We start from the raw sequence: 14,747 nt of genomic DNA, 5'->3' as shown, positions 1-14,747 counted from the left end.
AAGCACTAAACACATCAAAGGACACATTTGATTAGGGGAAGAAAAAAAAAGTTGATTGATATTTTATTATATAGCATTGCAACAGTAATCAAGACAAACTATCTTCAGTTAATCTTCCCTCTAATCAGGCTTGGCGTAGTTTGAACAAACATTGATGAAAACTCTCATACGTTCATGAAGTGAGTTAAATGCAGTTTAGTAGATTTCTGGCCGAGCTTTCTGGCAGCATTCCTGGGCCATATTTTACCTATCTTGCAGTGGCCAGTAACTTGAATCCCTGAGTTTTCCCACTGTTTTCAACAACTCCCAGTGGGACTGCTTAGAAGTAAAACGCCACCCCGTGTGAGTGAAGCTGTCAGAACTGTACCCGCTGTCAGCATTAATGCATTGCCAGCTCAGTCAATGTTACTGATACTTGTACTATATAGAGCATCTAGGTAGTAATTATCTGTTGGGCTGCTTTGGGATGGAAAATCATCTGTCCTCCTTTCACTTCCCAGCTTCAAAAATAATGAGCAAATTCCTTGCTGGAAGCAAACAGACAAACTTTTACTTTCCTGAGTTTCTGTGTTTCAGCAGGGAGCTTGCCAGCACCATTATTTTGCAGAATGGTGAAAATTTTAAGGAGGGATCTAGTGAGTATGGTGCTAGAGGTGGTGGTGTAGTGTCAGAGAAGCCCTTGCAGCAGTGGTAAGCCCACGGCTGTGATCAGTATGTGCACCACGCAGGAGGAGAGCCTGGATCCTGATCCTGGAGAGAGAACACAGATGAGAAATAACTGGATTATCCATATCAATAGCACATGTGAGCTGTTAGGGCTGTAGAATTAATTGCTTTGGGGTTCAGGTGCCCTGGGGGACTGCATGTGTAGGACAACACTTTTCTGCCTTTTGTGACGTTGGCCATACCCTGCACCTTCAGGCAGGAACCTGCACCCCAGCTGCAAATACCACCTTGCCATGAACAGTCAGGAGGACTGAGTCTTCTCTTAATTTTGCTAATGTAAAACAGGAGTAAATCTGCCTGAGTCAATAAAACTACTGAAGTAGCTCTGTCAGGATACAGAACTTTAGATTTTAGGGCTTCTACAGTAATTCCTATTCAAGAAGACCATGTGCAGCTAAAATATGGAAGGCCTGTATCCTTGCCCTGTGAAAAATAAAGCAGAGCACTGGCATTCCTGCAATTTCTCCAGCTTTCTGCAGAGCGGCTGAGGGCTGCTGTGCTCTCAGAACATTACAAGACTTCTTAAGATGCACCTTGCTGGACTTGCAGGATCTGAAGGCAGTATGCTGCAGACCCAGGGGCTATAAGGCCCTGTGGAGACACACTGCTACCTGACGTGCCAGGAACTATCTGGGGTTTCTTGTGGACAGCAGCATGCCAGTATTGAACCTGGCAAGGAAAAAGGCGGATCAGCTGCTCTGGTCAGTGAAGATTTCTGCCTTGGCGTCGATTCCTAAGCCTTTCCTGACTCTTAACATGCCTTACCAGGTTCAGGTTGCAGATTGATGTATCCACCGGGGGTTGGTTTTGGTGGCTCTGGCACACCTGTGGGTGTTTTCTTGGTGTTCTCACTGCTGGAGGTGGTGGAAGAGGGTCCGAGCAGTGCCGGAGGGCCACCATTGCAAGCAAATGTTGTAGTCTTGACCGTTGAGGAGCTGCCACCCTTTTGGGTGGACACAGTGGTGTTGGGAACTGGGGTGGGCTTGTGGGGAAGGTTCGTTTCTGTGGCTGTGATGGCAGCAGGTGCAGCGGTCGACTTTGGGACAAGGGCACTGGGAGCACTGGGGGTGCTCGGGATGGTGGTGGTATGGGTGGCAGGAGCTGGGCTGGTGGTGCCCCCGGGTGCTGGGGCGTTACTGGGCACCAGCACGGTGCTGGTGCCGTGGGTGCTAACAGCCGGGTTGGTGACACGAGTGCTGGGGGGGGCACTGCCTGTGGCAGCTGGTGTGGGGACAGAGCTCAGAGAAGTGGCACTGGGGTTGGTGGCAGCAAGGATGGTGGCGAGGAGGGTGACAGCCGGGGTGCTGGTGGTCTTCTTTGGGGTGGCGGACTGGTGGTTGAGGCACGGGGCGATGGAGCCAGGGGCTGGAGCAGGCCGGGCTGTGGGGGTGGCAGCGGGACCCAGAGCGGTGCTGGGCCGGGGGGTGGAAGCGTGTGGGGCAGTGCTGGTAGGGAGGGTCGGGCTGACAGCGTTTGGGGTGGGGGTCTTGGGGCTGGTGTTTGGCGTACTAGGAGGGCGGCTGCTCGTGGCAATGGGGCTGGGGGAAGCGAGGAGGGTGGTGGTGGGGGGGGCGGTGGTCGTGGGGGCGATACTGGCCGAGGTGGTGGGGTGAGGCGGGGTGGTGGTCCCCGTGGGGCTGGGCTCCTCCATCCCCCCGTGCAGGCCGATTCCCAGGATTCGGTCCAGTTCCTCCTGGGACTGTTTCTTGATCCAGCAGAGCACGGCGGTCTGATTTTCGGCTTTCTTCAGTTCTTCAACTTCTGTCCCAAGCAGGTTTTTGACATCCATGACACTGAGTTTCTGCAATACACATACAGCGCCTCTGGTCAGCCCCACAGCTGACACTGCCACAGAGTGCTTTTCTAACAGGGTGCAGAGCAAGGAATAACTTTAACAAGGACAAAAAGGTAAAAAATAGAGCCTTGGTGATTTGATGGGACTGCAGCCTTGAGCCCCACAGCTCTGCCCTCGACTGGCCCTTCCCTTCAGCAGGGAAAAGAGCAACAACGCACCAGGAACGTACCTGCAGTTCATTGGGATTTAGGGCAAGAAAAGTGTCGATGCTGATGGTGATGCCAGCGTTAGCCAAGTCCTTCAGGTCCTTTACTGGAGCTCCACCTTGAAGAAAGCATATGGGGCTCCTAAATACCTGCAAACACTTCCAATGCTGCAAGACAGGCTTTGGTGGCTGTTGGATGTCTTTACCTTGTCTAACCCCCACACACCCCCCAAACCAAGGATGACATCCCCATGCCTTGTTGCCGTGGGGAGGAAGGTGAAGGCTGGAGCACCTACCCAGGTAGGGCCGGATCTGGCAGTAATAGGCTCTGGTGCCAGCCTGGCCAGCAAAAGCCTCCCGGGCTGTTCTGTACAGCTGGTCCTTCTTGCTTTGAGAGCAAGAGGAAACGTCCAGTTCTCCGGCGCTCCTGGGGAAGGGAGGGTCACAGGTCAGAGCAGGGGGCAGCACCCAAACCACAGCAAAAGCCCTTTGGATGGCTGGGGGGGACAAGTGGTTTGGCTCAGGCGGGAGCTGACAGGGGGACATCGCAGAGCCAGAATGGAGGTGGGAACATGCTGCCCCTCTGCCCTCCTCCCCCGTGATCCCAGGTGCTGACAAGTACCCCTATAAAAAGGACTGACAAATACCCCTATAAAGTGCTTTACCCGATTGCTTCTGGGGTTACTTTCTTGATCTGCTCCTCACTCAGGCTACACAGGCATCTCCCACCGATTTTCTGAAGCAAGGGGCCGGTTAGTTTGCCCCCTAGCTCCAGGTACCTTGCGATAAGCTGCTGCTTCTAGAAAACACAATCCACAGGGTTGTGGGTATCTGGAGGAGGAAAACGCTCCTGGGGGGAACGCGTGCGAGCTGCAAAACCCCCCTGTGCCATGCTTGGGCACCGCCTTTGCTGCCACCGGCTGTCCCCCCATGTCCCCCAGCAGCACAGGTACCTGGGCAGCGCTCCACGTGCCGTCCAGGGGGCTGAGCAGGGCGCAGAGCGTGTCGCTGGAGGTCACCTGCCACTGGCTGATCTCCTGCGCCGTGTACTGCCGGGACAGCGGCCCCAGCAGCCTCAGCTGGTCATCCGGGATCCCCGCGGGGTAGACCTGTACGGCCAGGCCAGCGGGTCAGAAAAGAGGGTCGGGAATGGGGGATGCTTCTCTCGTTGTCTATGTTAAGACAGGAGGTGCTCTCCATATCCCAAGGCAAACTCCAGCAGCCCAACAAGCACTGAGAAACCCCTGTCTGAACAAACACCACCCTTCTGCTTTCTGCCACGCATTCTTCACCCAGCTCATTTCACCACCTATTTCCCCACCCTGCTGCCGCTCTGCCTTGCCCACGCCGTCCCCAGCCCACAAACTCCTTGGTGCTTTGCGGGGCACAAAGGGACATCACACCAAGCACCAGCCCACCCAGTGAGCACCTCCTGCTCCCAGCAGCGCCCAGACCCCGGTCCCAACCGTGCCAACCAGGGGCCGAGCAGCAGTCCCTGCCCTGCTTTATCCATCACCTCCTGCAGCTTTTTCTTCACCATCTGGAGGTAGTCCGTGGTGAGTGGCTGCTCCAGCACAAGTGCCAGGCTGTTTTTCAGAACCGGAACGCTCAGGCAGAGGTAGAACTGCTCGGGGGTGTCATAGTCAATGAGCAGGAAGCTGTCAGAGAGGGTGCTGGGGGTGATGGGCTTGGACATGCAGCCTGCAGGTGGGGAGGACAAGTTAGGGGTCGGCGTTTTCGCCCCACACCTGGCCCTGATCTCATCATGGGGCCTCAGAGCCACCCAGAAAAGCCCTATGGAACAGGCAGGTTATTGCAATAATGCTGCTCGAACCACCTCGTAGGGCAGGACTGTGGTCAGCTTCCCGTCCCCCAGTTCTCCCTCTCACTCTTGTGGCTTATTCACTTTCATTCGTCAGTTTTAAAGTTATTCCTGGAGAACGTGTTTATGTTTCTGCAGGCCATGTGTGCTTTGCTTTGTCTTGTTAAAGTCAATTAAAAGCTCTCTGGTACAGCACAGCCACGCGAGCTGCACAGGTCCCACAGCGCTGTCCCCCCGCCGCTGCCCCCAACATGCGGAAGGAACATTTCCCACATTTCCCCCATCTCCCCAGTTCCTTTATGGGCAATCTCCACTTTCTGCCTGTCCTCTCCCCCTCCCTGGGGGCATTTTTCACCCCACGAGCTTTGAGCAACCGAATGGATCCAGAGTGAAGGGAAAGGCTCACGGTCTGTGCTCCGCTTCAGCCGCGGGCGAGAGGCTGCTGAGGCCGCTGCGAAGGCGCTCAGGAGGGTCAGGGACTTCTCCCGCTGGGACCACCCCTGGCTGCTGTAGGTGGTCGCGATGCTCCTGGCAAACGCCTCCCTCACCGCCTGCCAGGGGAGGGCAGAGGGTGCTGGGTCCCACGGCCGTGGGTTGGCCCCAGTAGATGGGCACTTTGGGGTCGGCTTACCTTGGCCACCAGGCTCAGCGTGGTCTGGTTCAAAGCCAGCACGAGCGGCCCCAAACTTTGCAGAGTCTGCAAATCCCAGCCCAAAGGATCTCTGCAGCCGACAGAAGGCACGGTCCAGCATCCTCACAGGTACACCCCCCCCCCCCGGCTCCTGCTCACCGCCCGGCAAGCGGGGCCTCCTCACCCATACGCCGTGCTGCCCCCGAGGAGGGCGGCATTGAGAGCACCCCGCTGAGCCCCCGTCAGCGCTGTGCAGAGCTTCAGGTTCTCCAGGATGCTGGGATCCGAGGCCGTGATGGTGTCCGGCTCCATGTCACACACCAGCGCCCCGAGGCTGCCCAGCTGCTCGGGGCGCAGGTGGGAGCTGCTCGCGCCCTGGGAGAGGGACGTGGTGCTTGTCCTATGCCCGGCACTGGGGACCCTCACCATCCCCAGCGCAGAGCCCGCGGCACGGCCCCCACTCACCACACAGGCCAGAGCCCCGTGCAGGATTGCCCTGCGCCGTGCTGAGCCCCGGGGCAGCAGCTCCAGGTTCCCGCGGGCAGCCAGGGAATAAAACTCCTCGCAGGTCTCGCTGCGCACCTCAGCCACACTGCGGGGAGCAAGAGTCAGCGGTGTGGGGAGGGGTGGCCTGGAAATGGGGGCACAGAGGCTGCGCTGCCCCCTTTTTGGGGGTGTGGGGAGAGTTGTTTAAGGCGTCCCTCCCTTCTGAGCAATGAGAGGCATGGGGTGAGCTTGTGCGTTGGCCCGTGCTGGGGGTCTCCTCTTGCCCTGGGCAGGATGGGGGACCCGCACACCCCACGCCGCAGCCAGCGTGGTGCGGCCACACGCTGCTTTGCCTGGCCTTGGAGAGGAGCAGGGTGAGGAAGGGGCTGGGGGTCTGCGGGGCTGGGATTGCCCCATGTTGGTCTAAAGATGCCACCAGCAGCAGGCGATTTTCATCACGTCCTTCCCCGCACGGAGCTCCCAAGGAGCACCAGGACACCCTCGGTACTCACTCGAAGAAGAGCAGCAGGTCAGGCGGGTAGCTGCTGAAGTTGGCCGTCAGGTTGTTGGCAGCGAGCAGCCGGGCCAGGCACGACAGCTGGGCAAAGAAACGCTTTTATTAACCACGCCGAGCAGGTGCGAGCCCCCCCCCCCCACTCCAGCAGCCCCCCCTGCCCACCTGGGCGCTGCTCAGCTCCACGCTTTTGTTCCGCATCTCCCGGGTGAGCGCGAGGACGGCGGCAGCAGGCAGGTGGTGGGCCTGGGAGCACCGGAATCCTTGCAGGACCGAGGCTGGAAGGCTGCATCGGGCAGGTACAGCTGCATCGCACCCCTCTTTTGGGTGTCCTCCCTTCCCTCTTCCCCCCTGGCAGGGTGAACCTGCTCTACCCTTCGGGAAATTCCCCTTTGCCTTGTCTGTGGTTGCATGGGGCAAGTGGGCAGAGATGCCGTGACAAAGAAAATGCCCTTTCAAAAGAGATGCCCTGACAAAAGAGATGCCTTGACAAAAGGGATGCCGTGACAAAGGAGATGCCCTACAGCCACAGGCACGTCTCCCCTGCAGCCTGGGGCGGTGCGGGTGCTCCAGCTGCAGCAGGGTGTCCTGGGCTGTGGGTAAGGCAGAAACCAGCAGAGCCCGGATTTTGGCCCAGGGGAGGCTCCTGTTGTGCCTGTACCAGCCCGGTAAAGGGAACGGCATTTTTTGTCTGTTTGTGCTACAACACAAGACGATGCAGCTGAAATCCTAGCCCAGTACCAGAACCGGCTGCACAAGGTTTTAAATCTTCTCCAGCCCAAGTTCCCTGTCACGGCGGTGGTGACGCACGCGGGGAGAAATGCGACATCCACCCCAGCCAGGAACCCCCGGCCGCACCCTGCGCCCCCCGCGCTCGCGGAGCCCTGCCAGGGGCCGGTACTTACTCGGCAAAGGGCTCGGTGGCGGACAGGACGGTGCCGAAGAGCAGGGCAGCCTGGGGGGAGGACAGGCAGACATCAGCTGCAAGGAGCCCGAAATCTGCCGGGGCTGGGCAGCACTCCCAGCCTGCCTGCTGTGCCCGCAAGCCGCAGCCCTGGGGATGCTCCAGGTCACGTGCAGGTGTGAAAGCCACCAGAGCCCGTGTCGAGGTCGGGGACCAACCCTTCAGCAGCGAGGCTCCCCCTGCTTCCCCTGGGACCCCCTCCCTTGGACTGGGAGCAGCACGGGGAGGCTGCGGGGCAGCTGTGAGCAAGCACTGTGGGGTCATAGCAGAGCCGGGATGGGGATGGGGCCAGGGCATGGTGACAGCTCTGCTGCTTTTGGGCCACTGCCGTGCCTTTGGAGCCCCTGAGACAACCCGCAGGGACTTACCGGTGCGGCTTGCGCCAGGCCCGTGGAAAATCCTGCAACAAAGCGAGACGGTGTTATAAAACGGGCGGGAGCGCATGTAGAGGTGATGGGGGTCTGTTCTGGATCAGCTCCAGCTTTACAAGCAGGAAAGATTTCCTTTCTCAGTTTAGCAATGTTTAGTAAATGCCGGGCCCCGATGTGGAGCCAGCTGCGGGCTGGCCAAAGCTCCCCCAGCCGCGGCTGCTGATGGCAGAGCCCGGGGAGCGCCAGCGCCGGGGGCTCGCGGAGGCCGAGCACAGCCCGGAGGCAGGCGGTGACTCACGGAGGCTGAGGACGAGGGTGGCCAGGGCGGGGGCCGCCAGCACCATCCTGCCTGCGCCGGGGCTTCGTCTGCAGCTGGGCACCGAGCGGGGGGCTGCGGCTGGGGGGTCCTGGTGCTGGTTGCTTCCGTCCGGAGCTGGGGCTGGAGCTGAGCCCCAGTGCTGCCTGCACAGGTCCTCGCGCAGCCGCGGGAGGTTTCTGAATCCTGTATAGTGGGTGACAGGTCTCGTTCTCTACCTGTTATTAAAATGAACTCCGTAAGGAGATGTCCTCGCTGGCACCCAGAGCTGGGTTCCCCGCGGTCCCTTGGCTCTGCACGGGGCCACGCCAGTGCAGGCGGGGAGAAATCCAGCACGAGGCGGCAGTCAGCCCCACACGAAGCCCGTGGGGCACACAAGCAGGTGCTGCACCCCCTGCATCCCGACCCCGAGAGCCCCCCCTACAGAAAATAAGTCCCTGCTCCAGAAGCTGGATCAGCAGACTGTAGCACCGCACAGAATTACCTTACTGACCTTGGAGCTTTGCTCTGCCGTGGGTTTCAGGCCCCCACCTGCACCGGGAGCCCGCCTGCCCCGTGCCAGCCACCAGGGATGAGCAGCGCCGGGGAGCGGTGCAGCCCTTATCTCCTGCGGGGTGGGGATGGTGCTCTGAAAAACGGGGTGTGACGGAGGCAGTTTCTCAACAGTGTTTTGTAAAGTTGCTTTCTTTCCTTTCCCCGTTTTCATTCTCCCCTCCTTTTTTTTTTTTTTTTTTTTTTTTTTTTAATTTTAAATTTATGTAAAGGGTCACTTTGAACTTTGGGGCTAATGAATTAATGCCTCTGGGCTGGCGGCTCCTGTGCTCCTCATGGAGACAAAGGTCCTCTGGGTTAGCCACAACCCCTGAGCTACTCAGGGATATATTTTATGGGGCAGCTGGGGTTCAGAACACAGCAGTCCTCAGGTAAGGGCTCAGAACCCCTTTTCCTCACTGTTATCCTCTTGCCCTGGTGTTGGACAATCTCTGTTTCCTTTCTTACAGTTTTCTCCCCGGAATTTCTGGTCGTGCTCCGTGATGCCATCCAGCACATGAAAAAAGGTGTAGAAAAAGAGGAAGCGAAGCCTTTCCAAGGAGATGCAATGAAAAGCCAGAGGGAAATGATGACGCAAGACAGCAAATGCAGTGCCTGTGACCTTCTCTGAGACCCGGGAGGAGACGGCAGCTGGGCAGTGGTGGGGTCCAGCTGCCCGTCCCAGTGAGGTGGAAGCTCCCCCTGCCCCTGGGTGCATTTTGGGGAACGTCAGCCTTCGCAGAGGGACCTCGCTCCCCTCCCTGCAGCTCCTGTTCGAGGGATGTGGGGGTCCTGTCCTGGTGCTGTCAGGGCTGGGGGCTGCTCGCTGCGGGGCCATGCGGCGCTCGCTGCCCCCCATGTCCCCCCGCCCCCGAGCCGGCGAACCGGTCCCGCAGCACAGGGGCTCGGGCAGCTGCTGGCAGGGGTTTCTGGTTTCTATTTCAGAAGGATCCGTGATAAAAATAGCTGCCGCTGGAATGGTGCAATTACAGAAACTTGCTTGTGTGGGGCTGCTGCCAGGATGGGGCCACCGCCCCAGCCTTCCTGGCCGGTGGTGGGGGCACCGTGGGCTCCTGTGCGGGGCACCACGGACACGGGATCTGCTCAGGGCTCAAACCTGGCCCTGAAACAACCTCGGGGGGCTGTGCAGGACCCATCACGGGAGGTGGCCACAGACCCCACGTGCTGGGGGCCTTTGCATTTCGGCAGGCAGCGCTGGGGACGCTGCATCCCCAGCCTCCCGCGTCAGGAGGCAGCAGGAGAGCCCCCGCTCCTGGCGGCTGCTTACCCGCTGCGGCCAGATCTACAACCCTAGAGGCTCACAACCTGAAAGCTGCACGTAATCTCTCTGGATCTTTGTTTCTCCAGCTGCACCAAGCTGAGGAATGAACTACTGATGTAAAAGTGTCACCGAAAAACGACGCCTGTAGGCAGCGCTTCCCACGACCCCTACAGACCCCAGCAGTGTGGGGCTGCGCTGCTCCCGCCCGTCCTTGCCAGAGGTCTGCACTCTTCAGCACTTAGGAGAAACTTTCCTTCCACCTCTGTTGTTTGGTTTGGGACAGCCCCAGCCGCCGGTGTTGTCAGTCAGGTGCTTTTTGTTGGGTGACGCAGAGTTCTGGTTCTGGCATAACACTGCCAGAGGCTGCGGGGGGAAGAGGAGCCGGAGCGGCTGCGGCAGGGAGAGGCCAGAGGGGGCTGCGCCCACCCCGGGGCATGTGTGCAGGAGGGGACAGAGCCCCAGGTGGCACCCGGGGTCCCAAACCCCTCCATGCCCTCAGGGACATGGGGGGCTCAACCAGTGCCAATGCCAGTGCCAGGGCTGGGACCCAGAGCACGAAATGGGGTGGAACCGCGGGTATTTGAGATGGAAAAGGTCCCCGGGGAAGAATTGTGCAAGCGAGGACAACCAACCCTCCCAGCTCCCATCCCTGGGGACCCCATCTCTGCGGACGGCACTGTGGGGTGGCACAGGGGGCCCGAGGTTTGGGCTGGGGAAGGGCCAGGCAGCAGCATCTGCCCCAACATCCCCGTGCATCCTCACCGCCTGCATGGGAGCTACCGAATCCCCCGCGGTGGCGGAGCTGCTCCAAGCTCCTCTGCCCTCCCGGGAGGGCTTTTGGGCGGACAATCCTGCTGGTTTCGGCCAGGGGGGTTTCACCAGGGTGAGGATGAAAGCCGGTGCCCTCACGAAAGTGGGTGCTCGCAGGACAGGTTGGCCGGGTTGCAGCCCCGGGGCCGGCCCCGCTGTGCCGGTCCGTGCTCATTCCTGAGAGCCCCTGGGCTTGCCTGGCAGCGCACGGTGCAGCGCGGGGTGAAGGAGGAGACCACAGGGGGAACTGCCGTGCCTGTAGGTGACGGTTTACTATGGTGATGTCCACAAACACACAACAAATAAGGGTTACTCCCAGAGGTACAGAATGTCACGAAACACGCACACCCGACCACAACCCCCCCACACTGCACATGCACGAGTGGATTCACACAAGATGCAGCAAATGCCCCGTGGAAGTGAGTGCGGACAGCACTGCCCACCGGTGCACGAGGGAGAGCAGGGGCAGGGCTCCGGTGACCCCCTCTCTGGGTAAGGAAAATACAGATTTCTCCGGTTCCTGCAACATCAAGTAAAAGTGCAACACACGACGGACGGTGCGGGATGCAGGGGCTCCTCTGGTGCTTCCAGGTGAATGCTGGGCGCCAGCCCCTGGCCTTGATGGTCTGTGTGACCATCCCTGTGTGCAGGGGCACAGTGTGTCCCCACGCGGCCGAGGGCAGCCCCTGTCCCTGCAGCCACCAGTGGCAGCGGGGACGTCCCCACCCAGGACCTGCACGATGGGCGCATCCTGGCTCCGAGGCAGCAAACCTCACCCGTAACCTTTTGGGCCCTGCTGGGCACATCGCTGACGCTAATTCTTTGGCAAACAGTTCATGTCATCAATTCACAGCCTTCCGACCCGCCTGTGGCTGCTTCCCCGGCCACACCTGGAGGTGGGGATGGTACCTGGCAGGGAGGAGATGGCTCCAGCGAGCCTTCTGCCACCGCAGCAGCACCTCCCGAGCCCCCGGTGCCCGCTCGGTGCCCGCTCGGTGCCCGAGCCGTGCGCCCATCCTGACCCCCAGCAGCTTCGCGCCGAGCAGGGTGAGGGCCACGTGCGATGCAAGACCCCATGCAGGGTTTCGGGCTGCTCTGTTCACCCACTGGCTAGGTGCGTTGTATGAGATTTTACACGGCGCATTGTACACAGACCAGGGCTTCTCGTGGGCTGGTGGGACCTGCGGCACGTGCAGCTTGGTGCCCGGGGCTCTGGCGCTCGGCGCGCAGGAACACGTTTCAGTGGTTCCGGTCCCTTCAGGCACCGTGGCCCACGCGCTGTCTCTCCTCATCCCACTCAAGCTGATCTGCTCTCTTCGTTTTCGCCAAGGGCTGCAGGGAAGCGGGGTGGAAACTGGAGAGCAAAGCAGGACGAAGCTGGCCGGCGAAGCAAGGGCGTTTTTGCAGAAACGAATCTTGGCATGTTGCAAACCTGAGCGCCAACGTGAGAGACAAGCTCCTTCCCGCTGCCTGCAGCAGTCTTCAGCTTTTCTTTTCGCTTCAGCCATCTCATCCGCTCCTCTTGCTGCTCCAGAGCCCTAAAAAAAGCCTAAGCAAAGGGCCTGTCTCCGGCACCACCTAGTGCCAACAGCCCCGCAGCGACCCGCTGGGCAGGCGGTGAAGCAGTAGGACCAAAACGTGGTAACTACTCCCCTTCGTTAGGGTAAAGCAGAAAGAAGCTTCTATCTTCTGATCTGTCTCACCAGGAGTTACCTCCACATCCAGGGAAAAGGTGGGCGCTAAGAAAAGGAAACGCTAGTAGAAAGAATAGTGGGATCTATTAGAAAAAGCTGAGGGACGCTGGCAAATTTAATACAAGGGAAGTACTAAAAATACGCGCATCTCTGGGACCATCGGTATTCAGAACTGCTAAAAGACTAGATTCTTCTCATAAAAACCTGAAAAAAGTTTAAAATCTCTTAGTATCAACTCATCCATCTTCAATAAGCCTTTAAAAAAACGCAGCGAGGGGGTGAGGAGGGGTTGGGCAGCGCGTCCCCTGCACTGGGGGCCCTGCCGCTGACCGCAGGCGCAGACCTCATGGATCCCGCGGCTGCACCCAGCACGTCCTGGTGGGCTGCCTTTCAGATCCCAGCACGGGTGGGCTCTGGAGCTGCCCTCCACGTTCCCGGCAAAGCCAGCGGCCGTGCCCCAGCCCCGGCACAGGGCTGTGAAGCTCTGGGGTCACTCTAAGCTGGCGCGTGACGCAGTGGCGGCTGCTAGGCACACAATTAGAAAAGGGGCGTCCGGTGGCCAGATGGGTGATGGGTACGTTAAAAAAATAAACCGATCCTAATTGCTGCTAAAACCTGCCTAATCCCAGCCCCAGAAGTGAGGGATGCCACGGCATACGGAAAGTGCGGATGCGGAGTCAGTGCTGGGTTCTGGGACCCATCGGGACAAAAATGGAGCAGTGGGTTGGAAATGCAGGAACGTGGCTGGTGCTCACTCCAGCGCCCACTCGGCCAGCCACTGCTCACACCGGGCTCGCTGCTCCTCTGTCTCCGGGCTCTTAGCTTTACTCAGCACCTCCTCTCCCCTGTCCTCAAGCACGGCTTTCTGGCTCTCCTCCGCTTCCCCCTTCTGCATCGCCTTGTCCTTTAGCTCCTGGATGGTGTCGTCCAGCCGGTGGGTGACGTGCTGGGGCACCCAGTTGCTGTCCATCGCGGTGACGAAGGGGTCGGGCGCGCAGACCTCGATGAGCTCCTTGCCGGTGGGGATGCGCAGGTAGTAGGCGTGGAGCATCATCCTGTAGGGGCTGCTGTCCTTCTTGTGGCTGTAGGTGAAGTCCCCCACGATGGGGTGTCCGATGGCGCTGCAGTGAACGCGGAGCTGATGGGTGCGCCCTGGGGGGAAAGCACGAGCAGGAACACAGGTTATCACCCAATTCCCAAATGGCGTTAATGCCCCCCAGCCAGAGAATTCAAATCCTCCATGAGCAACCAGCTCTGCTTGGCCCTTTCTAGTCTTTGCTTTGCATCATGCGGCCACTCTGCAGCCAAGCCCCATGGCTGCAAGCGCAGGTCCCACTGCAGGACCCGTCCAGCCTCAGCACCCTGCACTAAGGTCACAAGCACCATACTGGGTGAGCCCCCACCACTGCAGCCGTCCCTTGGCTCCCACCTGTTAGCGGCTGCAGCAGCACTTTGGTCACGGGGTCTCCGCTGTAGGAGCCGTGCTCCAGCACGATCAGCTCCGACTGGCAGGGCTTGGGATTTTCGCAGCCTGCAACGAGATCCGCAGGGGTCAGCTCTGCGCAGCCCTCCGGGGGAGGGCGGTGGGGGCAGCGCGGGCAGGGCGCTCACCCTCGGTCCCGTCGATGCACATCATGTGGGTCATGCCCTCGGTGGTGTTCTTCCCGATGGCGTACCGGATCGTCATGCGGCTCTGGGCGACGTGGCCCCTCACCTGCAGGGAGAGGGGACGAGGCAGCCCACGGGGCGAGCCCAGCACCGACACTCACTCCTCAGCGGCACGGGGATGAGCAAGCAGAGGCCAAGCTACAGTGAGCACGGTGAGACACCCAGGAGCAGGAGCTGTTGGGAGGCGCTTACCAGGGCGAGATAGGCTTTGGTCACCAGCCGGTCCTTAAAGCATTTGTAGGCGCTCCCTGCCGCCGCCTTGTTGAGCGCGACGCAGAGGGCCCCGCTGGTGGAGAAGTCGAGCTGGTGGCAGAACCTGGGAGCAGAGGGCAGGCGGGAGCACCCGGCCGCTCGGCCACCGCCGCACGGCCCTGGGCAGGGCCCGGCGCTCACCTGAAGCCGTAGTAGGTGTCGGGGTCGGCCAGCTCGGGGAAGCGGCGCTTGAGCTGGCCCTGCAGGGTGAGGGTCTCGTACCACATCTTGCTGTCGATGCGCACGTCCCAGTGCTTGTTGACCACGATGAAGTCGGGGCTCTGGTACAGGATGCACAGGTTGTCGATGGTGCCCGGCTCCATGGCGAGCGCCCTGCGGGGACAGCAGCGGGGCTGGGGGCTGGCACCGGGACCGGCACCGGGGCCGGCACCGGGGCCGTTTGCCCGCCGCAGCCCCGCACGCCCGTCCCGGGGCGGGGGTCCCGCGGCTCCCCCGGCCCCGCTCGCGGCCCCCTCCCGGCCCACCTGCGGCGCGGCCCGGCCCGGCCGGGCGGAGCGGCCGCAGCGCGTCACCTCGGCGCCGAGCGCGGATCGCGCCGGAACCAATCAGCGCCTCCTCCTCCGGCCTCGCCGCGCGGCGCAGCCAATCAGCGCTCCCCCCGCCGGCCGAGAGGCGCGCCGCAACCAATCAGCGGCCGTGCCGGCGAGCGGCGCGGCGGG

The 14,747-nt window shown here is 60.5% G+C and overlaps 2 protein-coding genes across 4 annotated transcripts; both read right to left on the bottom strand.

Moving 5' to 3' along the window:
* Nucleotides 1-47: 47 nt before the first annotated feature.
* Nucleotides 48-8,467, bottom strand: LOC121078655 (mesothelin-like protein). 3 transcript variants are annotated; one of them, XM_040575045.1, is made up of 17 exons: nt 8,324-8,467; nt 7,813-8,048; nt 7,512-7,543; nt 7,085-7,134; nt 6,345-6,465; nt 6,178-6,263; nt 5,645-5,771; nt 5,364-5,554; nt 5,180-5,270; nt 4,955-5,099; nt 4,243-4,427; nt 3,680-3,835; nt 3,392-3,525; nt 3,023-3,153; nt 2,751-2,845; nt 1,492-2,527; nt 48-750 (listed from the first exon to the last, which is right to left on the bottom strand). In XM_040575045.1, the coding sequence occupies exons 2-17, from the start codon at nt 7,856-7,858 to the stop codon at nt 668-670; spliced, it is 2,709 nt and encodes a 902-aa protein (XP_040430979.1). In that variant the 5' UTR covers nt 7,859-8,048; nt 8,324-8,467; the 3' UTR covers nt 48-667. The 3 variants fall into 3 exon arrangements, with proteins under 3 accessions (XP_040430979.1, XP_040430978.1, XP_040430977.1); XM_040575044.1 differs by having other exon boundaries at nt 7,813-8,016; nt 8,315-8,456; XM_040575043.1 differs by having other exon boundaries at nt 8,315-8,454.
* Nucleotides 8,468-10,706: 2,239 nt separating this feature from the next.
* RPUSD1 (RNA pseudouridine synthase domain containing 1) lies at nt 10,707-14,638 on the bottom strand. The gene is made up of 6 exons (XM_040574805.1): nt 14,553-14,638; nt 14,209-14,400; nt 14,008-14,131; nt 13,759-13,861; nt 13,577-13,678; nt 10,707-13,299 (listed from the first exon to the last, which is right to left on the bottom strand). The coding sequence occupies exons 2-6, from the start codon at nt 14,388-14,390 to the stop codon at nt 12,899-12,901; spliced, it is 912 nt and encodes a 303-aa protein (XP_040430739.1). The 5' UTR covers nt 14,391-14,400; nt 14,553-14,638; the 3' UTR covers nt 10,707-12,898.
* Between the last annotated feature and the right edge of the window lie 109 nt (nt 14,639-14,747).

Source organism: Cygnus olor, chromosome 15 (genome assembly GCF_009769625.2).
Source record: "Cygnus olor isolate bCygOlo1 chromosome 15, bCygOlo1.pri.v2, whole genome shotgun sequence".
NCBI classification, from domain to species: Eukaryota; Metazoa; Chordata; class Aves; order Anseriformes; family Anatidae; genus Cygnus; species Cygnus olor.
The sequence above is the reverse complement of the archived record's forward strand: the minus strand, read 5'-3'. Positions and strand labels throughout refer to the sequence as shown.

What these genes read in the sequence shown, in the direction of transcription:
- LOC121078655 (XM_040575045.1), bottom strand. Translation starts at nt 7,858, where the DNA reads ATGGTGCTGGCGGCCCCCGCCCTGGCCACCCTCGTCCTCAGCCTCC. An exon ending in CGCTGAGCCTGGTGGCCAAG is followed by an intron (nt 5,100 to 5,179) that starts GTAAGCCGACCC and finishes CTCCCCTGGCAG; the next exon opens with GCGGTGAGGGAGGCGTTTGC. An exon ending in GTAACCCCAGAAGCAATCGG is followed by an intron (nt 3,154 to 3,391) that starts GTAAAGCACTTT and finishes TCCCTTCCCCAG; the next exon opens with GAGCGCCGGAGAACTGGACG.
- RPUSD1 (XM_040574805.1), bottom strand. Translation starts at nt 14,390, where the DNA reads ATGGAGCCGGGCACCATCGACAACCTGTGCATCCTGTACCAGAGCCCC. An exon ending in CCAAAGCCTATCTCGCCCTG is followed by an intron (nt 13,862 to 14,007) that starts GTAAGCGCCTCC and finishes CTCTCCCTGCAG; the next exon opens with GTGAGGGGCCACGTCGCCCA. An exon ending in GTGCATCGACGGGACCGAGG is followed by an intron (nt 13,679 to 13,758) that starts GTGAGCGCCCTG and finishes ATCTCGTTGCAG; the next exon opens with GCTGCGAAAATCCCAAGCCC.